The sequence below is a fragment of the Orcinus orca genome, chromosome 14, assembly GCF_937001465.1.
Source record: "Orcinus orca chromosome 14, mOrcOrc1.1, whole genome shotgun sequence".
NCBI lineage: Eukaryota > Metazoa > Chordata > Mammalia > Artiodactyla > Delphinidae > Orcinus > Orcinus orca.
The window spans coordinates 53742000-53768093 of NC_064572.1; the positions used below are offsets into that span (position 1 = coordinate 53742000).

The window sequence follows — 26094 nt, forward strand, 5'->3', positions numbered from 1 at the left end:
TCAGAGACTATTCTCTATTTTTCAGACATTGACTTGGGAAAACATATCATTAGTATTGCTGAACAAATGAAAATAACTGAAGTTAAAGAATTTGTTCGGAAGAATGGTATGGAGGAAACTAAAATAGATGAGATCAAGCACGACAATCCCCAAGATACAGCTGAACAGAAAGTCCAACTGCTCCGTAATTGGTATCAAAGTCATGGGAAGAAAGATGCATATTGCACTTTGATTAAAAGTCTCAGAAAAGCCAAACTTCATGCCCTTGCAGAGAAAATTCAAGATATAGTCCAGAAGGACATTACTAGTGAACATGAAAATGCAGACTTGCAAAATGAAAATGAAAGCTTGGCTTAAAGTGAAAAACAACTAACTCAGTTCTAAGAATATACTAAAGAAAGATTAATGTTCGAATAAGTTCTGGGTAGCTGCAAGCTATAAATATTGCTTGGCTTTTTTTTTTTTACGGGGTGTGTTTTCTTTTTTCATTTATTAGATTTGTAGAGCTAATATGTTTACAGGCTTTGAGCATCTCATGGTTCTGCCTTCAAGGATGTTTAAAATCTAGCTGGGAAGACGGACACAGTTAAGAGTAAATACAGGGGCATGTCAAGTGCGCAAAAAAGAACGTATGCAAAGGACAAAAGATTTCAGATCATGTTCAAGTATCTAACATATGATTCTGTAAGTATGAATGTAATTAACATATGTAAATACAAATGCCTATCCACAGGCTGACCTCATTCCATAAATCAGTAGATGTGATCTTTTGTTGTCCTGTCACAATCAACTGGCTCTAAATTACCTCCCCAGCTCCACTGATAATTCTAGAGATTTTACCATATTTGTAAATTTTGTTTACAGTTTTGAGAGGAGCGTACTCAGGGAAAACTTACACATACATCTGAATGTAGACTATAATAAAGTTCTACCTCAAAGGTCTTTGCACAGATTATTGGCATTTCATGGTGAAATATTTCAATTTTGAATTCACATAGAAAATGCAGACTCAGTTATAATGCTTGGCTATTTTATATTTGTTTGTCACTTTGGATCAAAATAATCCACTTCTTTCTCAGGTGTCAAAACATTTTGATCAGGAAAGAATTACTAGATCATTGGCACCTCTCCATTTTCTCCTTGATGTGCGTCTTGGTGGCCTGTGCACCCCCAGACTTGGAAGGACTGCCTAAGAAACACTTAACTGATTCATGCAAAGCTGGGACTGCCCTTGGAAACACCTAGCTTAGTTTGGAGAGACTAACTGGTCTTACGGAAGGTAGCTTTGTGGCATAGCACGAACCCATGTCTACCACCAAAGCTGATAAGGTAGATTCTTATTTTGCTCCACCCGCCACAAAATGTTCAGTAACTCCCCATGTGTTCTCTCTTGATGCAAAGGCAGCTTATACAGAGCAAAAGTGAAATCATGTCAGGTTTCAGGAATTGCTCTTGTTATTTCCTGTAGCTTCTTAGACAAACAAGCCCCTTTCCCCACTACCACTTCCTTACTTTTACATTAAACACTTTTGAAAGTTTATACTAAATGTGAATGTTAATAAATACTATTAATATTTATATAGTTGTAAGCTGAAGACAGTTATAAGCTGAAACAGATACTCAGAACTACCTAAAGAGCTTCCATTGAGGGAAGGTGTTTTCCTCTTATGTTTGGAAATAGAAAATATAGGTAAAACTATTTAATTAAAATCATGTTTTTGGTATCTGTGGTTATCTCTTTTTTTGGTGGGGCCTTGCTTTTTGTTTTTGTTTTCTTTTTTCCATCTATTGCTAAATGTAACCTGTTTATAAATCTTTCATCCTTCCTTTGGTCTCTTAGGAGGTATTTCCTTTTTAAAGCCCTTTAGTAGTTAAATAATTTCCTCCATAGGCTGTTACTCTCAAAAATACCCCTCTCCTAAACACGTAATTAGTTATTATGTGAGGATTTACTATAACAGGATTATATATCAGGCACTGAACGTGTGGTTAAGAAAGTAAATATTTCAAAGGGTTGGTTTTACTGGTAAGAAAGCTAAATTGGGGATTTTGAAATAATCCTTCCTGCATACTTTCCATTTCTGGCTACGTAGTGACCACTGGACTATCTCTCTTTTTTAAAACTTAATTTTAATAATATATTTTGTTTAACCCATCATTTCCCAAGTATTATCATTTCAAATGTAAGCAGTATAAAAACTATTAATGATATAATTTACATTTTTCTTTCATAGTAAAGCCCACAAAATCTGGTTTGTATTTTATTTATACTTACAAGCACATCTCAGTTTGGACTGGTTACGGCATTGATAGTTCAGGTCTATATCTTTGTTAGGGCAGATCTGGCAACCGTGAGTCTATGGCTGGTTTAGCCCTACTACTAAAGTCCAGTACTCTCTGTGGCTTTTCAATGGGATCTCTTCACTCTGGTTGGTTGGAGCATCAACAGTCTGCTACTCCTATGTCAGCCTTGGGAATTGTTCTGCTTACAGCACCTGTAGCTGTTCTTTGCTGGTCTTGGAGTCTTATCCCTGCATGTGCGCGTAGTATCATCCAAAGACTCCAGAGAATCTCTGTACCGATTTCTGGAACTCTTTTTCTGTGTAGCTTCCTTCTTTTCAGTATTCTGTTCCGAAAAGCCTGGCAGCCTCCGCCTCCTAAACTTAACCTTCTGCCCCTCAACTTGACAAGATGACTGTTCTCTGCTTAGAGTTCCTCCGGTACTAGGATCGGGAAAGGGCTTGTGGGCAGGAAGGCTGAGTGGTCATAGAGATCACCTCCTTAGTTTCTCTTTTCTGAGGGATAGTCCGCACTATCTGTTACCTGGTTTTCTGGTTCTAGACAGCAGGGGGGCAAGTCTGATACTAGTTAATCTTCACGGCCAGAAGCGGAAGTCCTACAGGCACACCTCATTTTATTGTGCTTCGCTTTATTGCATTTCACAGATACTGTGTTTTCTACAAACAGGTTTTGTGGCAACCTTGCATCGAGCAAGTCTATCAGCGCCATTTTTTTCTCCATCTGCTTACTTCATGCACATTTTGGTAATTCTCGCAATCTTTCAGACTTTCTCATTATGATTATATTTGTTATGGTGATCTGTGATCAGTGATCTTTGATGGTACTGTTGCAAAAAAAATTACAACTTGCTGAAGGTTCAGATGATGGTTAGAATTTTTTAGCACTAAAGCATTTTTAAATTAAGGTATGTACATTTTTTTGACATAACGCTATTACACACTAAATAGACTGCAGTATAGTATAAACATAACTTTTATATGCAGCGGGCGACCAAAAAATTTGTGTGACTCGCTTTATTGCGATATTTGCTTTATTGCGGTGGTCTAGAACAGAATCCACAGTATCTTCACCTTGTACTTTGCAAGGTGAAGTTGAGTTAGAGAACATCCTGTACCTATTCTGGTAAGTTCCAATCCGAGAATTTCAGGTTCCTTTGGGAGGACGAGGGAAGTTGAGAAGGTCTTGGGACTTGGTGGTATGGCTTTTTCCCTCATAGTTTCACTTGAGTGTGACTGTTCCCAATAATCACAGCCATGATCCAGAGCTTGAGGTGGCCCTTGGTTCAAGATCACCCTTATTGTGGTGAACCTGGTCTGGTCCTCTTTGTGGCGGACATCCTGGGTAAGAGTGTCACCCGTGAGCTGTAGAAAAAAGGTTATTTGTAGAAAGAGGTTGTAGATCATATGGTGAGACTTGCTTACTCAGACATCTTGGTCTTCCTCATTGGTTTGCATACGGAGTTCTCCCAACGTCGATTTGATCAGAAACTTTTTAGCTATTGAATCATCAGTTTCTGTAGAGCTGTCTGGATAAGGTATATAATCAATGCAACTTAGAATTTTGTCCATCCTCGCTCCTGAAAGGTAATGTATCTGAGTATAGAATTTTATGCCAGAATACTTGCAGTTTTCCCTCATCACTTTGAAAATGTTAATCTACTGTCTTCTTACATTTATCGCTGCTGATGGAATGTCTGCTGTTGGTCTAAATATCATTCCTTCAAAGGTAATGTTTATTTTTAAATTCTGATACGTTTTAAAGTTTCCCCTACCTTTTCCTTGGTGTTCTGCTGTTTCACTACAACGAGCTTTGATGTAGATTTATTTTTACTGAACTTATTTAATAAGAGTAAATTTTTAATCAGAAAGATAGGGCTGTAGCTTCTGTCCTGTCTGGAAAATTCTCAGCTATTTTCTCTTTCAGAAGAGTTTCTTTTGAAACTCTTAGTATTATCTGGCGAAGCTTCTTGGCTTATTCTTCAGGTCTCTTACTTTTATTTTTTTAATTTTTTAGTATAATTGTCTCTATATATTGCATTTGGGGGAATTCCTCTTCATTCTCTTCAAATTAACTCTTTTCTTTCTTACTAATCAGGCTGGAGTATTACATCCACTGAGGTATATAGTTCGTTGTCTACATTTTTCATTCTTAACATTTCTAAGGGCTTCTTTCACACGTTCACTTGTACCTGTTTCATTTCTGCTTGGTTTTCACTGGCAATTTATTAGAGTTCAATAGATTTTATTCTACCGTCTATCTCTTTCAGGATCTTACAGTTATTTTAAAGTCTGTTTTAGAATTGCTTTGTTATCTTAACCTTAACTGCAGTGATTTCATGCTGATTTTGTAGTGTGGCTTTTCTGGTGTGATTTTCTTCTTGTATTTTTGAACTCTGTAGGTTCATCTTGAATAATAGATTTTTTTTTTTCTTATTTCTCTTCACTCACCTCTATCTAGTAGTTTTGTGGCTTCTTTTACCAGGGCTTTCAGAGTCCCCAGTTCTGAGCCTGGATTTATAGATGCGTTTTGCAACTCACAGCCCTTGGTGACACTGGGGCTGTCACATATTCAGTCATGTATCTGGGGGCAGCTTGGCTCAGTTCTATGTCATGAGGTTGTGCCTAGGTCTTCCCGGATCCCAAGCCCCACAGCAGCATATAAGCCATAGTCCCAGGCAGTGTTTGGCAGAAGTTCTGTTTAGCTGTCTTTCACCAGTCAGAAAGCTCTGCCTCAGTCCCCGATTTTAAGAAGGGAGACTGGCTCTTGTCCTCTGCCTCAGGTGGGCCCATTTATTCTTGGCTAAACCCAGCAGCAAACTCTGCTTTCCTTCCAGGCATTGATCTCACAAGGCTTTGGCTTCTGTCCAGGTCTTTAATTATCTTGCTGTTTTCCATTCTTCTAGCAAGGAAGGATTTCTTATTCTTTAGCCCGGCTGTGCCTTTTAGTTTTCCTTTTAAAATGTGTTGTGTGTCACTGCTGTTTGGTCAGATTGAGAGGCGGTGGCCCTCAAGAAGTGCACTTACAATTCTATATTAACCCCAAGGCCCCAATTTTGTCATTAGATGATCAGAAACAATGTTTTGTTTTACATTTTTAAGTTACAACTAGCACTCAAGTTGTTTTCAGTTACATAGAGGATTAATTAATTAATTAATTCAAATAAAATAAAATAAATAAATAACAAGGCTACACTTTGCTCTCAGTTGGCCACAAGATGGCAGTGTTTCTCCTAGTACTAACTGCCCTCCTTGTATAAAAGACTTATCCCTACCAAAACATATCCCAGTCATCTCATATTTTGATTCTTTTTTTTTTTTTCCTAGTAGAGGCCAAGCACAGCCTGGAGTAGTAGGTCAAGACGCAGTCTGGAATCAGGCAAATCCAAGTTCAATTTCTGGCTCTGCCACAAACTAACTTACAACCTTGAACTGAACATCTCCAAGTTTCTGTTTCCTCATCTAGAAGATGAAAGACACATCTGGCTTACCCTTCTTGTGACTTGGAGAGGAACAAGAAGAAAATACATGGGCAAGTGTAATAAATTATAATGTACTATGGAACGAGTTGTTAACTATTAATGTGCATAAGAATCACCTGAGGAAATTTTGAAACTGCATATTTCCCAGGTCTTGCTCCCAGAGATGTTCCGTAGATCCAGGGCCGTGCCTGGGAATGTGCATATTACCAAGCACCCTTGATAATCATCATGCTGAAGGCCCTTGGACCGTAATTTAAGAAACCGCATTATACAAATACATACGAGTAGAAAGAGAGATTAAGGCACAGAAGTTATTCTTAACTCCCTTTGTAATGGCACGTATTATTTTCTATTTTGAATAAAATTTTATGAAATCCCCTCTCCTCATAGATTAATCAAAGCAGAAATATGCATTTTGTTCATCCTTTCATGTTCACAGCAAGTATTTGGAAATATTTATTGTGTGATAATCAGATCTAGGACAGTCTGTAGAGCATCCCTAAAAGTTTTACCCCATTTATGGGTATATTTGGGTAACAGGACTTGACAGACTCAACAGAATTGTCTTAGCTTTGCTTTTGGACTCCCATGGGCTTATCTTTGCTTCCAAATAACTGACCCAGTGCCTTCTGGTAATGGCTGGATCATGGGCTTCACCCTGCCGAGAGAAGCAGATGTGCAGGAAGTTTAGCAATGAAGTTTCAGGAATCTCCTGGAGTGCTCTATCACTATGACTATCACAGACCACCAGGATTTTTTGACCAGTACTGGCAGCATTTTCACAATTTCTACGCAAAGCCTCGGCCCCCCTACTCTTCCAAGGATACTCCTCCAGTGGGCTGTTGCCCCAGCAGAGAAGGTCCCACTCAAAGGATGAACAGAGCAGGAGAGCTATGCAGTCTGGCCCCTTGGGTGCGGGGCTAGGGTGGGATAGCTCAGACATGACAACCCCAGCACCTGGACGTGGGTGTTTCTAGTTTCACCTTAGGCAACAGGAGATAGCGAAGTTTTCCGAAAGGGCTATAGAATTTTGCTTCACTTGGACCTTGTTCAGACTTCACACTGCTACAGAAAGGAACGTGCTTAAACAGAACTACAGAATTTTTAGTCTTCTAGAAAATCCTTGTTGAGCAACTGTTTTTGAGCCAGCACCATTTTAAGCCTTTCACTAAAATGTTAATAAAATATCCAGAGACTCTGGAGCTGAGATTCTAACAACAGGAGACACACAATTAACAATAAGTGGACTTGGTTGCACTTGGTCTTTGTAAGGACCATTTGTTGAATTGGTGGAACCCTGAATCAGTAAATGAGGGGGGATCTCAACGCAGCACTTTCCACACCCCATCCCGCCAAGTCCTTGTGCAGAGTACACTCTGCCCTTGGGCATTTTCTTCACTCTGCCAGCTGTTCTAGGGATTGACCTATGCCTCACACCTTAGTCATCTTTTCACTGAGACAGGACTTCTTAAGAACACAGCATTTGGAAAGTCCCTTTCTTCACCCCTCCCTTTTTGTTTTTAATTGAGATGAAATTCACATAAGATTACCCACTTGAAAGTGTACAGTTCAATGGCATCTAGTACATTTGCAGTGTTGTGCAAGCACCCCCTCTATCTAGTTCCAAAACAGTTTCATCACTCCCAAAGAAAACCCTGTATCCATTAAGGAGTCACTTCTCCCCGTCTTCTCCCTCCAGCCCCTGGAAACCACCAGTCTGATTTCTGTCCCTAAGGATTTAACTTTTCTGGACATTTCATATAAATGGAAACATATAATGTGTGGTCTTTTATGTCCAGCTTCTTTCGTGAAGCAGTATTTCCAAAAAACATTCAAGTGAAGTTGCATATTTTAATTCTGCACAGTCAGAAAAGGAAGTGTAATGCCAGCTAGTTCTTATCTGATAGTAACAATCAAAGGCTTTTCTGATTTCTTCAGCTTCAGAAGGTGACATATACAATGATTGTCAGACTTCTATTTTCTAGGGCAAGTTTTCTTTGGGTAAAGATCTAGAATAACACCTGAAACTAACACAACATTGTAAATCAACTATACTCCAGTAAAAAATTTTTTTTAAAAATCCGGAATAAGGTGACAATGGTAATAGCTTTGATAGATCATTTCATAGCCTTACCTCAATTTCTGCCCTTACTGTCAATAAGAGCAAATGTTTCAGTAGGGAAGTTCAGTGAAATGTTTTCCTGCAGGGAGTGAGGATGGAGGGTCTCAGATGTGGAGAGCTTCGAGGTAGTCTTACTCTTCTATTTATGGAGAAATATCAATGGGCCCCTCAAGAATCCTTTTCAGTTTTAACTCCATCAATGCATGTTATTCCCAGACTTTGAGGTAGGTATTATTACACCCATTTTAAGGATGAAGAAACTGAGGCTTTAAGAAGCTAAAGCTTTGTACAAATGTATACATCTTTCTGCTGACAACTGAGACTGAGTTTTTATACTCTAGAGAAAGTTCTAAAATAATGAGCAGTGTCATTTCCTGGAACTCTTAGTACCCTCACCAGAAGCCTAATGAACTTTCATTGAAAACCAACATGGGTCTGACATAAGATTTAGAGTTAGATGAGAGGGTGCCTGCCCCCACCTAGAGAAGGCTCTCGGTGACACTCAGTAAAGATGACCAGACCAGGCTGAATTCAGCCAGGTATCCTCTATGCCTCATACCGCTTTTCACAAACTCTGTGTGTGTGTGTGTGTGTGTGTGTGTGTGTGTGTGAGAGTGTGTGTGTATGTGTGAATTCCCTATTCTGTTTCAAGTCTACCAAAGGCAGTGGTTCCTAATGAGAGCTATAGTAGCATTCTTTGTTTCCATGTGATGCTTTCATGATTGCTCCTGACAAAATGTTTGAGATGGCAGCTAACTGGCTTTAGAAGCACACACATACACACAGACCTTTAATATTACCCCTTGTTAACTCAAGAAATATATATATTTCAGGAATATATATATATTCTTGAGTTTATCTCATGGTGGAAATATATAGCAGAAAACATCTATACTAATTAACTAAATAATTTCTTCTCTAATGAGGGATATCAAGAAAAAAGTACAGGTGCTATGAATTGGTGTAACAGGGAAACCTAATCTAGACTGGGATGGGGCTAGAAGATTAGGGAAGGGCTTCTCAAGGAAATGATGTCCGACTGTGTATTTTTCCATATCTAAATGTATCTCTATATAGATACGAACAGATATTCATGAAAAATTAAAACATGATTACCTCCGGGCAGTGAGCATTGGAATGATGTGGGATTATTCTTTTGCACACACACACATATATGAAACAAAAGTTATTTTTTAAGGCATTTCCTATGCAGATAAAGTACATACACATTTGTTGAAAGTTAGGTTTAAGCACCATCAAATCAAAAGCTGGTTTAATCTCTGCTGATTTTGTATCTTTGACTTTGTAACTTTTACTAAATAAGGAGCTATTTGATGTTCATAGAGAAACTTAGGAAATCTCAGATGTTTTATGTTTCCGAGAATTGGATTGCAAAATAGGTATTACAAACTCAAATAATGACAGTGTCTGCTGGACCCTAATTGAAGCCATCACACGGGGCTAATTTTCCTGTAACACCAGGCAGTGAGCCTTCTTTGTGACGAACTCACTCAGGTCACAGCACCTTTGCTGGGTGGGTATGTGAAGGAGGCTACTGGGCAGAGTTTCCAGTACTCGGGAGCTTGCTGTCTTGTGGGAAAGACAAGCCAATCACATAAAAGCACATTCTGAGTGCACATGGGCTGCATTCTCTTATTCCTGCAAATAACCCAAAATGTCAGGCAGGACATATTGACTGTGGTCATTTAATCTGTATGGTAATGAGGGCACATGAATCACCTTGTGGGGTGAGTTTAAAACGTAGAGGACTGTTCTCGTGTAGATTCTAATGCGGAGGAGCAGAGCTGACATCTGAATTCCTAACGTGGTTCCCCATTAGTGAATTCCAGTGAAGACCCCCTGAGAAATACTGACCTAGAGGACCTGTAGATGGGCTTCAAGGAGCCTTGAATCCTCTAAAATTATGTATTAAATTGAGGTTGCATGTAAATTTGTCTAGGAAACAGCCCATCCTGTTCATCATCGTCTCTAAAATCCACGCTGAAAATGGGTTACAAATCACCTCCTTGAAGAGTATTGATTGCCGTGCACTTCTCAAGGGCCAGATGCTCATCAGGCATTTCACTTCACTCCAACAAAAACGTATGGACTGGGGGCTTCCCTGGTGGCGCAGTGGTTGAGAGTCCGCCTGCCGATGCAGGGGACACGGGTTCGTGCCCCAGCCCGGGAAGATCCCACATGCCGCGGAGCGGCTGGGCCCGTGAGCCATGGCTGCTGAGCCTGCACGTCCGGAGCCTGTGCTCCGCAACGGGAGAGGCCACGGCAGTGAGAGGCCCAAGTACCGCAAAAAAAAAAAAAAAAAAGTATGGACTAAGTATTTTACAAATGACGAAACTGAAGCTCAGAGAAGTTAACTGTTCCCTCCACCTCCTCAACACCCCTGTACAATTCACCCATTTAAAGTGTATAGTTCAGGGAGGGTGGGAGGGAGACACAAGAAGGAGGGGATATGGGGATATATGTATATGTAAAACTGATTCACTTTGTTATAAAGCAGAAACTAACACACCACTGTAAAGCAATTATACTCCAATAAAGATGTTAAAAAAAATAAAGTGTGTAGTTCAGTAGTTTTTAAAATATTCATGGAATTGTGCAGCCATCACTATAATCTAAATTTAGAACATTTTCATCACCTCACCAAAAAAAACCCATACCCATTACCAATGAGTCCACATTTCCCCACCTCCAGCCCTAGGTAACTACTAATCTACTTTCTGTCTCTATATTCTGGACCTTGGATGTCAATGGAATCATGCAATATGTTACCTTTTGTGACTGGCTTCTTTCCACTTAGCATAATATTTTCAAAGTTCATCCATGTTATACTATGTACCAGTACTTCACTCCGTTTTACAGGTGAATACTGTATACAATATACATTGTATAGATGTATCACAGTTTATTTATCAGTGGATGGATATTTGGGTGGCTTAAACTTCTTGGCTATTATAAATAATGCTGCTATGCACATTCGTGTACTAGTTTTTGTGTGGACATATGTTGTTATTTCTCTTGGGTATATACCTAGAGTTGCTGGATCATATGGTAACTCTATGGTTTACATTTTGATGAACTGTCAAACTTTTCTGCAAAGTGGCTATGCCACTTTACATTTTCAGCTGCAATGAATGTGGGCTCCAATTTCTCCACATTGTCCCTAGTACTTGTTACTGTCTGCCTTTTTGATTATAGCCATCCCACGGGGATGTGAAATGATATCGCACTGTGGTTTTGATTTGCAACTCAGTAATGACTAATGATGTCGACTTATCATTTATGAGCCTATAGGCCATTTGTACATCTTCTGTGGAGATATGCCTATTCATCTCCACTGCCCATTTTTTTTGGCTTATTTGTCTTTTTTATTACTGAATTGTTAGTGTTCTTTATACATTCTGGATACAGATATACAATTTGCAATATTTCTCCTGTTCTTTGGGTTGACTTTTCACTTTCTTAATGATATCATTTGCGGTCCAAAACTTTTTAATTTTAATACAGTCCACTTTATCTATCTTCTTATCTTGTCACTTGTGCTTTTGGTATTATATCTATGAACCCATTGTTTAACCCAACGTCACAAAGATTTATACTTATGTTTTCCTCTAACAATTTCATAGTTTTATACCTTTAGGTTTATGTCTATTTCAAGATAATTTTGTTATATGGTGTGAGATAGGCGCCCAACTTGATTTATTGGCATGTGGATACCCAGTTGTCCCAGAACCATTTGTTGAGGAGACTGTTCTTTCCCCATTGAACTGCCTTGGCACCCTTGTCAAAAATCAATTGACGATAAATATAAGCGTTTATATATGAACTCTTAATTCTACTCCATCAATCCATATATCTATCCTTATGCCAGGACGTTTTGAAACAAGAAAATACGAGTTCTAGCTTTATTCTTTCTTTTCAAGATTGCTTTGGCTATTTGAGGTCTCTTGCATTTCCATATAAATTTTAGGATCAGTTTTTACATTTGTGAGAAATAAAAAAGCCATGTAACTGCAAACCACATTTTATACATTATCTCCCTCTTCTTTCTTTTTTTTTGTGGTACGCGGGCCTCTCACTGTTGTGGCCTCTCCCGTTGCGGAGCACAGGCTCTGGACACCCAGGCTCAGCTCAGCGGCCATGGCTCACGGGCTCAGCCGCTCCGCGGCATGTGGGATCTTCCCGGACCGGGGCACGAACCCCTGCATCGGCAACCACTGCGCCACCAGGGAAGCCCCTCCCTCTTCTTTCTTGATATTAGACCCAGAATATATATGTCATTGGCAGACATATATGCTATTCAAGATGCTGTGTTATTAAATAATGTTTCCGTATTCAATTTTCACCAAACTATCATCAAACACAAACTTAATTATAGCTGTCAAAGAAGGGAAACCCAAAATATCTGTAATATTATGGGCTTTCAAAGCTATGGGATCTTAATAACTTACTAAGTGTTGTGCTTCAAAGGCTTTTATCTGTTGATGACTGATTACTATATAGGAGTTAAGGTTACATGCTTAAAGTATAACATTTGAGATAAAGAAAATCTGCTGGTATATTGTTAAAATTTAACAATTTGTTTCTAAATGATGAGATGGGGATTCCATTCTGCTCTAGGTGAGCACTTTTCCATAAATAATATACTGTAGGTGAGAGAAGTATTCCTACCAATGAAAATTCACGTTGTATATAATTAAGACTCTCTTTTTTTTTCTTCTAAACTATATTTTTCGGCATTCAAAAAAGGGCCCAGAATCCTATGATTTTGAAAAATTACATAACAGGAAAGTTAAGGAGAAAGAATTGCAAATATAATACTTTTTCTAGTAATGAGTGTCTTGTTTATTAAATTCATTTAAGCAATGCTAACTGAACACGTACCATCTGTGGCAACAGAACAGACAAGGTCTCAACTTCACGACGCTGACAGTCAAGTGCAGGAAGCTTTCCTCCAAGCCTGCCAGTTTAGTACTGTGACCCGTAAATTCCTTCCAAATCGTTCTGCATTTCTAGCAGTGTGGCCTTGGCCAACACATGTAACCTCTCTGGATCTTAATTTCCTCACCTGTAAAATGTCTATAAGGTTAAAAAGATTAGATGATGTGAACAGAGCACTTAGTGTGCAGCAATGACATAGATAAGAAGAATAGGTTATGTATGGAGCACAAATCTTCTGAGTCCTTTCAGATTCCTTCAACTCCGCCTATCTCCCAGGGCCCCAACTACTACCCCACCTATCAAGTACAGTCCCCTAAACTCTGCTTATCCCTGTCATCTGCCACCTAAGGCCACCCGGTAACTCGCACTGAGTGTGTTGACTCAGCCTTGACTGACCACCCGCGCTCTTGGCATTTCTGGTTCTGATCATCATTTCTGGGTTTAGACAGAATGCCCCATATCAGGGTTTGGAGTCTAGCATCCCAAGAGGTTACTGAAAAGACTAGATGACACAACCCAGAAGTACAGGGGCATTTTCTCCTTGTGGGGAAAATTTTGACCATTGGAAAACAGCCATTGGGAGGAATCTAGGCAGATAAATCCTCTCTCCCTCCTCTTTCCTCAAAGGATAGTTTCTCCTTGCCACTCAATTGGAGAACATCCAAGTAGACAGAGATGCCTGCTGAGCAACACTCTGTGTCTTTTCATGACTTGTCATGGAGCAGTAGACAGCATCATTTCTGATGGCTTCACATCCTTCCTTGCCAGGAATTCTCAGATACACATTTCAGCAGAGTTCAGTTCTAAATTTTATTGCCATTTCTTCCTTTTTTGGTGTAAGAATTTTCTTTTAAGAATTTTTTTCATGTAGATTTTGAGTAAGAAATATCTAAGAGCTATGACACAATCATTGATAAACTAGTAGAAAACTCGTGCCCTGAACATAAGTTCCTGGAAGACTTTTGCAGATCAGGTTCTCTGGAAAAGTCGGAAATGATAACAATAGAAAGGAAACATTCCAGCTGTTCTGTCTTAAGGAGAAATCATTTAAGCTTTAAAACTCAAGCATCATCATCTTCTTTTTCTCCCTCACTTCCCACAGCCTATCTATCTCCCATGCGAGTCAATGGAACTTATTACTAATTTTTTAACAATGTCCTTGGTCTTTGTCCCATTATCAATTTACTCAGCCTCTACTCACCACACTTCTAGACAAAATCCTCAGAGTTGCTGGTTAGCCAGCCTCCAGTATCACCCTACTTGAACCCATTTTCCAAATTGCCACCAGATCCATCTTTCTTTCTTTTCTTTTAAACACTGTGTTTTTAATATTTATTTATTTCATTTAAAAATTTTCCTTATTTTTTTTTTGGCTGCGTCGGGTCTTAGTTGCGGCACACGGGATCTTCGTTGAGGCATGCAGGATCTCCTGTTACGGCACGTGGTCTCTTCGTTGCAGTGCTCGGGCTTCTCTCTGGTTGTGGAGTGAGGTTTTCTCTCTCTAGTTGTGGTGTGAGGGCTCCAGGGCGCATGGGCTCTGTAGTTTGCAGCACACAGGCTCTCTCGTTGAGGCGCGCGAGCTCAACAGTGGTGGCACACAGACTTAGTTGTCCCACGGCATGTGGGATCTTAGTTTCCCATCCAGGGATCAAACCCAGTGCCCCTGCACTGGAAGGTGGATTCTTTACCACTGGACCACCAGGGAAGTCCCCAGATCAGTCTTTCTAAAATATAAGGCAGATTGCTTTGCTCTTCTGCTCACAAATCCTCAATAATTCCTCACCGTCTTTTAGAGAAAGCCTTCAGGTTAAACTCATTGTGTGACCACCTGCCCACCAGTATGGAGTAATTACAAGAGTATTATAAATATTGAGGAGGGAAATACTAAGTGCTATGAGAACAGGGAAACAATCTTACACGCTGGTTGGGATAGTGGGCAACGTTTTAAGAAATGTGTTGATATTTGAGCAATGTTTTTTTGGAAACTAGATTTAAAAAGTGTCTAACCATTGACTCTTTACCGTTCTTTCTCCTACATAAGGATGTTCACTCTGGCAGATCACATCATTGTCCAGAGTGTTCCCCACTCCTCCCTGTGAAAGGGTGATGCATGCAGGCCCCAGTGTGGCTGGACATACAACTTCTGCTCCTTCTTGCAGGAGGATCACCCTTTCCTGCCCCATTTGAAACGTTGTCAGTCTGGGCCACTTGATTTCTTTGCCCAATGACGTGTGAGTGGAAATATGTGCCTCTTCTGAGTAGCAGCTTTCAGAGCCCTAGTGTGGTTCCTTCATTTCCTTTTTGCCCTTTACTATGACATCATTATGCTGCAGATTGAGGTTGCTCTTTCATCTGGGTCCAGAGCAAGGATTATTTGGAGTAGAACTGCAGCTGACCCACAATGGACAAGTGAAATGAGCGAGAAGTAAACTTTTGCTGTTACTAAGTCTCTGGGATTTGGGGAGTCGTTCCTGTAGTAAAACCTAGTCTAAGCTGATCCTCATGTTCACAGACAAGGTGTTTCAGTTATCAATTGTTGTTGATAAGCCTAAAATTAATGGCTTAAAACAGCAATAATCATTTTGTTTGCTTACAAATCTACAACTTAGGCGGAGCTTGGGGCTAGGGAGAGTTGAGTAGTGTCTTTCTGTTCCCTGCAGTATAAACTAGTGCAGTTCAGTGGCTGAGGGTTGGAACCACAAGATGGCTCACTTGCTCCCTCCCTCTCTCCCTCCTGTGTCTGGTGGTTGAGGTTGGCTACCACCTGGGATCTCAGCTGGACTCTGGTCAGAACACCAACATGCAGTTTTTTGATTTACCTTCCTCACAGCATGGTCACTGGCTCTCAACAGCAAGCACTCCAAAAGAAGCAAGGAGAAGTTCCATCGCCTTTATAACCTAGCCTTAGCAATCATATAGAGTCATTTCTACATTGCACCTCGTATCCTAAACAAAAGAAAACACAAAATAAAACAAAAAAATTGTATTTGTCATACATAGTTCTCCACAGAAACAGAACCAACAAGATATATATAATAAGAGAGAGAGTTTTAAGGGATTGGCTCATGCAATCATGGGGCTGACATGCCTGCAATTTGCAGGGCAGGTAGGCAGGAATCTACATTACAGTTTTGAGTCTGAAGGTGGTCTAGAGACAGAATTCTGTCAGATTTAAATCAGATGTTACAAATTCCCCAGGAGAAACACAGCTCTAACCACATGAGAGAGATTATCAGTTCTTTTTGTGATTCAACAACAACAACATATATTCATGGACACTAGTGAAAAGTAGCTATTTTACAAAAAATTTCATAGGGCAGAGGAGGTTAATAATGCACATTCAATTTAAGATACTCTAATTACAATGAAAAAAAATCAAATCAATTTAATGGGAAAGGAAAAATTCTGAATGTAGAGGTGAAAAAAATGATTTGAAAGAGTGAATAAAAGGAGAAGATGACAAATATTTGTCATTAAAATGACTTTAGAGTTGTGGTTAATATACTCAAACATTAAATAGATTTATGGATTTATTTCATCCAATTAATTAATAAAACAACCTAGGAAGGGTTTACAGAGTATCATCTAACCATATCATGTGACAAATTTGAAAGAACCCAGAGGTCAGGGTTTTAAAACTAATCTCATAAAATGAGTATTAACTTGGAATCTCCCATTGCCTTCATAAAAACTCAGAAAGAATGTGTGTGTAGGCAGGTGGAGTGGGAGGGTGTTAGTGTTTCTGTCTGTGGCTCAAGAAGACTCATCTTAGAATTATGTAGCCTCCAGTTCTTCATACTGGTCCCAAGCTTTTGACTGACACATAATCGTATTCAAGTTATCAATTGTCGACCCAGAAACCAAAAGCTATTGCAAATTTTGAAGTATTTAACAAGAAAATTGAATATAAAAATTATAAATGCATTTAAAATGTCACATAATTTAATTTACTAAGTTTGTAGATAATTTAATATGTTAGAAATGAGGTTATCGAACGTTAATCAAAACCTCCCCCAGAAATAATAGCTCTTGTTTTACATAACCTGTACTCAATTAGTAAATATACAAGATTGACAAAAGATGTATAAAGTCTTAAAGAAAACTAGGTTTCTAAATTTTTACTTTAATAAGTTAACCAGTACAATTGGAATCAAAGTAATATCGCACATGACTAAATTAAACATATTAATAAAATTTAGGGGATAAAGAGCTGAAATGTGGGACTAGCAGTGTTTGGAAGTTTCTATTCTATTTCTACTTTATTCTCAGTACTGAAATGTGTTTCTGGCACCACATTCTTCATTCCATTAACTAGTTTGAATCCCTCACCATTTTTTGAGTATAACATAATAATCCTAGTGGTAAGAGTCTATTAAGTAGCTCTATACCAACAATGGCTTAGTTCTATATATAACCTCAGGTACTGATCTGTATGAATTACAAAGAAGAAGCTCATAAGTTTAATTGCCAAGGAACTTGCAAAATTATTTTTATGACAAAAAAGTTACATTGATTTGAGTCCTTTATCATTCTATTTCCTTTTTTAATTGGGAAGAAACTAGTAAACTATTCAGAGACAAAAATTCTCTTTCATCAAGAAGTTTTCCATATTGTATTCTTCTGAAGGCCAAAGAATGTGTTAAGTAAGCTTAAGTTATCAGTAAGATCTCTAAATATTCATATAAACATATAAATTTATATGCTAAAACTTCTAACTCTGAGTACTATATTCTGTGTGATTAGCTTCCTATGCACTTTGTATTGTTAAAATTATCTCTCATAAATATATCTAATTAGAACAAATTTTTTTAAATTTAAATGACATATACAATGTTCTAAATACCAAATAAGATAGTCATACTTACATAAGAATATATGACCACAGGGAACCAACAGAAAGAGCTCTCAATGGCCGAAGCTGGAACAATTTGAGCAACAAAATAACATAGTATTGGATTATAACCCAAAGTATAAAAGAAATATCCACAAGTCCATACTGATATAAACAAATGTTTGATTAAATTAACAAAGAAGGGAGAAGAGACAAGTCTCCCATGCAGAAAACTTCCAAATAATTGATGCAGATACTCCCTAATCTCTACGTGTGAGCTGTTTAGGGTGACTTCCTTCCAAAGAGTAGGATATGGGGCTTCCCTGGTGGCGCAGTGGTTGAGAGTCTGCCTGCCGATGCAGGGGACACAGGTTCGTGCCCCGGTCCGGGAAGATCCCGCATGCCGCGGAGCGGCTGGGCCCGTGAGACATGGCCGCTGAGCCTGCGCGTCCGGAGCCTGTGCTCCACAGCGGGAGAGGCCACAACAGTGAGAGGCCCGCGTATCGCAAAAAAAAAAAAAAAAAAAAAAAAATGTTAATAGGATTTAGTGATGGTCTCAGGAATAGAGGGCATTTGCTAAGGTTACACAATGCAACCTTCATTGAGGTTTTCAATGAAGTTGAAAAATGCAAACAAACCACTAATTATACACATTAAAAATACCAGTTCACTCAAGCAAGCAGCATGTTCTTGTTGAAGATTTACAAGGTGCACAACTTCTCAAGTCACTGAGCTCAGGGACTCCAAAATCATAACACCAAGCTCTTGTTCAAGAATTTACAGTCCAGGACTTCCCGGGTGGCTTCCCAGTGGTTAAGAATCTGCCTACCAATGCAGGGGACATGGGTTCGAGCCCTGGTCCAGGAAGATCCCACATGATCCCACATGATCCGAGGCTCCACATGCCTTGGAGCAACTAAGCCCGTGTGCCACAACTACTAAACCTGTTCTCTAGAGCCTGTGAGCCACAACTGCTGAGCCCGTGAGCCACAACTACTGAAGCCCAGGCGCCTAGAGCCTGTGCTCCGCAACAAGAGAAGCCACTGAAATGAGAAGCCCGCTCACCGCAATGAAGAGTAGCCCCCACTCACTGCAACTAGGTAAAACCTGCGCACAGCAACGAAGACCCAACACAGCCAAACATAAATAAAATAAATAAGTTTAAAAAAAAAGAATTTACAATCCACTTGGGGAGATAAGTTATAAAATTATAAACAAAATGATTAGTGATAAGAACTAACAGCATTATGGAGTTATGTAATAGATCACTCAACTGTCTAAATCAAGGAATATGATAGCAGATGATAAGGTGATGGTTGTTTAGACAGTAAGAGGCAAAGAAATTAGAAATAAAGTAAATCTGACCTCTCAGTGATTTTGGAAGTTCCAGAAAGAAAAAACCCTGAGACAAATTAGTGTGTGTGTGTGTGTGTGTATGTGTGTGTACATGATTGTATTTTTCCAGGAAAGATAAACTCAAGGTTGTGTTTTAGTCTTTCTGTATCTTTTTTTTTTCCCTTTTTCCCTTCTGTATCCTTTTTGAGGTAAGTTACTTCCTGACACTATAAGAGGAAACTTGTGATATTTTCCCCCTCCTCTTAAGGGTACAGATTTCTATTAATTTCCTTTTTCTCAGAACTTTGTACTGTACTTTTCTTTTGCTGAGGCTGTACATCTTAACTTCCTACTATATTCAAGGTACAATACAGAATTCTTAGAATGGAATTTTTGTAGTTTTTATAGTTTTTTCCTGGGCATATATTTTTAATTTTTTTCTTTTATTAAAATATTTGAAACACTTACAAGAACTGTTATTTGTTACACTTAGGTAGTGAGTACATGAATGTTTTATTATTGTATCACACTGTGTAATATTGTATTATATTTATCTGTACCATATATATTGCATTATACTATATTTAAATTTTTCAAAATAGAAACAAATGTTTTGCCCAGTTACAGTACTCCCAAATTCTTGGCACTAGGAATACAGCTCACTGCTACAATCCAACATCCAGCATCAACAAATGAGGCAAACCCCAGCATAACTTAAGTCCAACACAGCAAGAAGGAGGAAGGTGGAAAAGATTAGCTTGGGCTGACAGATACAAAACTGTTTTAATACAAAGGGGAAGGCGAAGCTCTAACTTCAGTTTTACGAAATCAAATTGTGATAGAGGTAAAACGCACCACCCAGAGAACAAAAAGAGAAATGGTATAATTCCACATTTTTCACTATCCCTCTTCTCTACCTCCCTCTAAGGCTTCCAAACACACAAGGTATTTATATCTCAAATTAAGAAAAGGCCTTAGGGGGCTTCCCTGGTGGCGCAGTGGTTGAGAGTCCGCCTGCAGATGCAGGGGACACGGGTTCGTGCCCTGGTCCGGGAAGATCCCACATACCGCGGAGCGGCTGGGCCCGTGAGCCGTGGCCGCTGCGCCTGCGCGTCCGGAGCCTGTGCTCCGCAACGGGAGAGGCCACAGCAGTGAGAGGCCCGCGTACCGCAAAAAAAAAAAAAAAGAAAAAGAAAAGGCCTTAGGAACTCAAGAAATGAAGTGACTGGCTCGTTGCATAATAGTTTGGGGGCACAGGCTTCCTGGGAGTCACTCTCAAATCATAGCACATAAGTTTTCCAGTTGGACCTGGACTTCCATCAGAATAGTTGGTGGAAGTGTTTCCATTTTTGAAAGTTTTGTGTTTGGAAGACAGTGCATTTTTTTTAATGGACTTTGTTTTCTAGAACAGAGTTAGAGGTTTACAGAAAAATTGAGATGATGATACAGGGCGTTTCCATATACCTAGTACCCCATTTCCCCTATTTTTTAATTGAGGCAACATTGGTTTATAACATTATATGTTTCATGTGTACAACATTATATTTCAACTTCTGTATACATTTTCCACCCATCATGTTAACAGTTGAATTTCTTTACCCATTTTGCCTTCCCCCTTCCACCTCGCCCACCCTGGTAACCACTACTCTTTTCTCTGTATCTATGTGTTTGGTTTTGTTTGTTAATTTATTTATTTGTTTTATATTTCACATATGAATGAAATCATACGGTATTTGTCTTTCTCCATCTGATTTATTTCACTTTGCATAATATTTTCAAGGTCTATCCATGTTTTTGCAAATGGAAAGATTTTATCTTTTTTATCACTGAGTAGTATTCTACTCTGTGTGTGTGTGTGTGTGTGTGTGTGTGTGTGTGTGTACTAACTACATCTTCTGTATTCATTTATCCATGGGCACTTAAGTTGTTTCCATCTCTTGGCTATTGTAAACAATGCTGCAATGAACATAGGGGTGTGTATGTTGTTTTGAACTAGTGTTTTTGTATTCTTCAGATAAATACCCAGAGGTGGATATTAATTGGCTGGATCATATGGTAGTTCTATTCTTAATTTTTTGAGGAATCTCCTTACTGTTTTCCACAGTGGCTGTACCAATTTACAATCCCAGCAACAGTGTATAAGTGTGCTTTTTTCTCCACATTCTCTCCAACATTTGTTATTTCTATTCTTTTTGACAATAGCCTTTATAATTCTAATTATAGATTTGATTTGCATTTCCCTAATACAGTAACATTGAACATCTTTTCATGTGCCTGTTGGCCATCTGTATGTCTTCTTTAGAAAAATGTCTATTCAAATCTTCTGCCCATTTTTAATTGGGTTGTTTGTTTTTTTGTTGTTGTTTGAATTCTTTACATAGTTGAATATTAACCCCTTATTGGATATATGATGTGCAAATATCTTCTCCCATTCAGTAGGTTGTCTTTTCATTTTGTTGATAGTTTGCTGTGCAGAAGCTTTTTAGCTTGATGTCGTTCCATTTGTTTATTTTTGCTTTTGTCTCCCTTGCCTGAGGAGGCAGATCCAAAAAACTATTTCTCCTTTATATCTGAATGATAACTTTGCTGGTTAGAGTATTCTTGGCAGACAGTTCTTATCTTTCAGTATTTTAAGTATGTCATTCCACTGTCTCCTGGCCTGTAAAGTCTCTGCTGAGAAGTCTGCTGATTGCCTAATGGGGTTTCCTTTGCAGGTTACTGCCTTTTTTCCCTGTCTGCCTTCAAAATTCTTTCTTTGTCATTGACTTTTGATAGAAAGTGGCGAGTACATGAATGTTTTATTACAGTTCTTATAGGGGAATAACTCATATTTTAGTTTATATAGTACATTATACTTACATTTAAGTTATATTGTAACTTACATTTTCACGTTTATACTTTGGCACATGCTATGAGCAATTTGACTAGAGATCACAGAAAGTCTGCATCTTGAAGTCAGAGGCCAGACACAAACTTGTTATAGGACCCTAATCATACAGGTTATATGATGCCATGCCTGGAATAAATTTGTGGAATAAATTAAATAACCCTCCTGCTCTCAGTTTTTTCATCTATCAAACAGGTGTAATTGGATCTAACCTAGAAGAATTATTGTAAGGACTAAAAGACATAATGTGTTAAATGTAACCATATATAACAGAAAATGTATATTTCAGGACATATCATTGGCATATGCCTGCCTTTTGGTTTCCCATAGACGTAGTGTGTTTTCTTTACATTTTTTCTTTGCCTTTGAAGGAAAACAAGCCCAGTTCATCTTTTATTCCTTCTCTCACTGTACTCCACTTATTTCATTCACGGCACTAATTATGATGCATGTTTTTTGGTGTGCCCGCCGCCTTATTTTTAGTATCTTTCTCTAGACATCCAAGCGCACCATGTATTGTTCACCTCTATGACCTATGTGTGCCTTACACTGAGCCTGACAATACCCATTTGGAACTTCTTCTGAGGATTATCAAGTCTGAGCTGCATAACACAGGGTACACTCACTTGTGTGAGTCACCCTCAGGACAAAAGGAAACAATCTCTGCTCCCACTCTGCCCCTAATAATGAGCTAGGAGAATAAATTATCCTTTCCTCTGAGGGATGTTGGAGACACACTGGCAGGAAAAGGTGGGAAATTTCTCCCTTGGGCTGGGAAGTGCATTGGCTCCTGAAGGAGGTCTATTAACTCCTTCAGGACAAAATGACTCATTTCCTAAGGACTTTCTTAAGCAGGAATTTTCTAATATTCTAGTGCATAAAAATATTCAAGTGTATAAAATTATTTGAGTGCATAAATATCACCAAAGGAGTTTATTAAAAATGCAGATTTCCCAGGTCTCATCTGCTGGGAGACTAATTTGTTAGGGGTAGTGCCCAGAAATCTGCATTTATCAGTCACGACTCTCCCCCCCTCCCCATTATATTGATGCAGATGGTCTTCTGGCCCCAATTCAGGAAAGTTTGTTAGGCTCCCAAAATTTCTTTTCTCCAGATTGGTCAGCACCTTCCTTCGCAGGGCCAGGTTTGTCCAAAAGCCCCATATAATACCAATTGGGCTGATAGGATGATACCTTTACTGCTCAGTTGGTTGCTTTGGCAACATGAATTCTAGTAGAACCAGAAGCAATCAATGGAGTTAGTAATTTAGATACTCAGCAGTTTAAAAGATGAACTCAGGACCCCAAAATTCTGTCCAGTTCCAGATGATACACTCTTAGAGTGTTCTGAGATATATCCAGAAAAAGATTAAGTTGGGGAAGAGTTGAAAAACCATGACATCTGTGGGGTGGCTGAAAGACCTGAGGATGCTGAAGGCTTTGGGGAAGGAGCTGTCTTCAGATAGCTGTAACACTGCTGTCATAATCTGGGGTGAGTGGAGGGGCGTTTATTCTGTGTGGCTCCAGAAGGTAAAATATATTTATCCCAGCAGATTGTATCCTGACCTGTACCCCACCCCTCAGCGCATTCAACTCAATGATCTGTCTCACAAACATACCTGGGATCATGATTACATCAACTTAGAGCAAAAATAAATTTAAATAATGATCAAAATTTGATTAAATCTTTGAAGCTGAGAAAAGTACTTTAGTCCCTAGTCATTGGAAATTGTCCTGGTACTTTCCTCATCCCATCTCCAGGTCTTTGCTCCAGGTCTTTGCTCACTCGGTTTCCACTCTCTGAAGTGTCTTTTCTCTTACTTCTCTGCCTGGTGACCTCCTATTTATTGTTAAAATTAGACAACTCTTCTAGGAAGCCCTCCTTGATTTCCAGGCAGAGCTAATTCTCCATGGGTCTCTTGTGATTCTGCATGTCTTGTGAGTGGGACACAAAGCGTCCTTTTGTTTCTGGCGGCCTTTTTAAGGATATTTATACAGCAAGCAGCCTTGGAAGATAGATACAATGTCTCCCTCTGAGGAGGAGGGAGTAGTACTTTCATACTAGATTCAGGTTCCTTAAACTCAAGGGGACCTCAGCTATGAAGCAAGCAGCCAGATGGGTCTCTCCCAGTCACCTCTGTGGGAATTGCTGGGCAAGAGGAAGTGACACAAACATGAAATTCACAGTTTCCATGAAACTGTGTTAGACTAATTTGTTAGCTTGCAAGGAGGGTGAAAGCTCTGATCCATCACAGTTCTTGATAAGTGGCCTCCCTGTTAACTCTTTTTATCATAGTATTAGTCATCTCCAATACTCAGTTTATATTGTGATAACCCCCCTGGAAGTAAGTGACCGTTTTTGTGTTTTTGCTTGTATATGTACCTCATGTGATTCAGTGAAACAATTATCATTAGAGGAATTTGGTGGCCCTCAACTGAACTGAAGACTTAATATGTTGCACTGAATTGAATTCAGTTACTATTATTTGCAAATCCTCCTGCTAAAGGAACTTTGTTTTGCGGGTACCCGGGCCTCTCACTGCTGTGGCCTTTCCCGTTGCGGAGCACAGGCTCCAGACGCGCAGGCTCAGCGGCCATGGCTCACGGGCCCAGCCGCTCCGCGGCATGTGGGATCCTCCCGGACCGGGGCACGAACCCGCGTCCCCTGCATCGGCAGGCGGACTCTCAACCACTGCGCCACCAGGGAAGCCCTAAAGGAACTTTTGTTTTTGTTTTTGTTTTTGTTTTTGTTTTTGAAGGAAAAAAAACTTCTTAGAAGAGAGGAGAGTAGAGGTGAAAGTGAGAGTGAAGTTATGAAAAAATCAGGAGCAATTTAAGGACACATATTTAGGGCTGGGAGAAAAGCCCTCTCACAGGATGAGAAATGGGTTGGTTCAGGGAAACATTATTTAGACCCATCAGCCAAGGTGCCAATCAGGAGCTCTCTGCTAATACTTTTCAACTAATTTTTACCTCTAGTTGTTTCCTAATGGTCATTATCAGCAGCCTCCTATACCTTCCCTAATGTAACATCCTAAGCAATGAGAACATAGACTCAGAAACATACTCCCCCCAACACACACATTCCTAATGAATATTGGTAAACTATTCTAGCATTCTTTTCTTCTAAACTAGGAATCTGTTTCTCCACCTAGTTCTCCAGTTACCCATTACCAAACAAGAGGAATTGATACAGGCATTAAACCTATATGCCATTACAGACAAATCTCTCTGGAATGATTTTTCACAATGGGATACAAATAAATGGTAAATCACTCCCAGAAGAGTAGTGCTGAACAAATGATAAGCCTTGTCACCCTAGCCCTGATGAAGGGCAACCAGAAAAGTAAATTTTAGGATCAAGAATCAAACTCCCACAGAGATGAACACCAGATTCTAAACAAAACCAGACACACTTGACCACAGCAGTTGTAGGACTTTGGCTTGCCCACTTCCTTTGCCCTCTCCAGTGCTTTTTCCTCCTCAAAGGAGGAGAGGCATAAAGAAGAGAGGAAGGGTGGGGGGGAAGTTCCTATAGTATGAGAAACACACCGGGGGAAAACTCACTGTGAAGCAATGTCTTCTAAATGTCCTCTGGGGCTCTGTGCATACCACTTCTGGAGCTTCTGAGGGCATTGGGGAAATGCACCAGATGTCTCTGTGGGAAACTACCAAATGTGGTTTAATACCATTTGGTGTCAGTGAAGACAGGAGACGTGGAGGATGGGTTGCCTGCCAGATATCCTCGGCGGCCTCCCACATCATGCGGTCCTGCCCATCAGCACCACAGTCTTTACATGCAGGGGCGTGTGGTTTGGCTATGCCTGTTTGTAGCCCACATTTTCTGCTCCCACAATGAAGCATTTTGGATAATCATCCAATACCTGGATGATCTTAAGGAAGCAGTTGGATTCCCAGGTCATGCTGTCTTCCCTGGGCAAGCTGGTGGTGCATCAGAGATTGTCATGTAGGGTTTAAAGATGATTTCATTCTCATGAGGACACCTGGCAAGAGGGACCCCAACAGTTTCATAGAATCCTAGAGTCAGGCATAAAACCAAATATTAATTTACAAGAATGTTTGCTCCAGTATGATTCAGAACAGAGAAAAAATCCAAAGAAACCTGAAATTACCAATAATAATGGTTCTGTTAAATTGTTTATTTGATGCCAATATGTTGGA

At 39.5% G+C, this 26094-nt stretch overlaps 1 protein-coding gene across 11 annotated transcripts in view; it reads left to right on the forward strand.

Annotated features, from left to right (window-relative positions):
- The window catches only part of FAS (Fas cell surface death receptor), a 35182-nt gene extending 25317 nt beyond the window's left edge, over positions 1-9865 (forward strand). For 6 of the 11 annotated variants that reach the window (XM_049696599.1, XM_049696600.1, XM_049696601.1 and 3 more), the window contains one exon: positions 5-9865. In XM_049696599.1, coding sequence (XP_049552556.1) covers positions 5-357 — 353 coding nt within the window. In that variant the 3' untranslated portion in view covers positions 358-9865. The remainder of the gene's footprint in view (positions 1-4) is intronic. The other 5 variants (XR_007471139.1, XR_007471140.1, XR_007471137.1 and 2 more) reach the window with 5 other exon arrangements.
- Positions 9866-26094: the final 16229 nt, after the last annotated feature.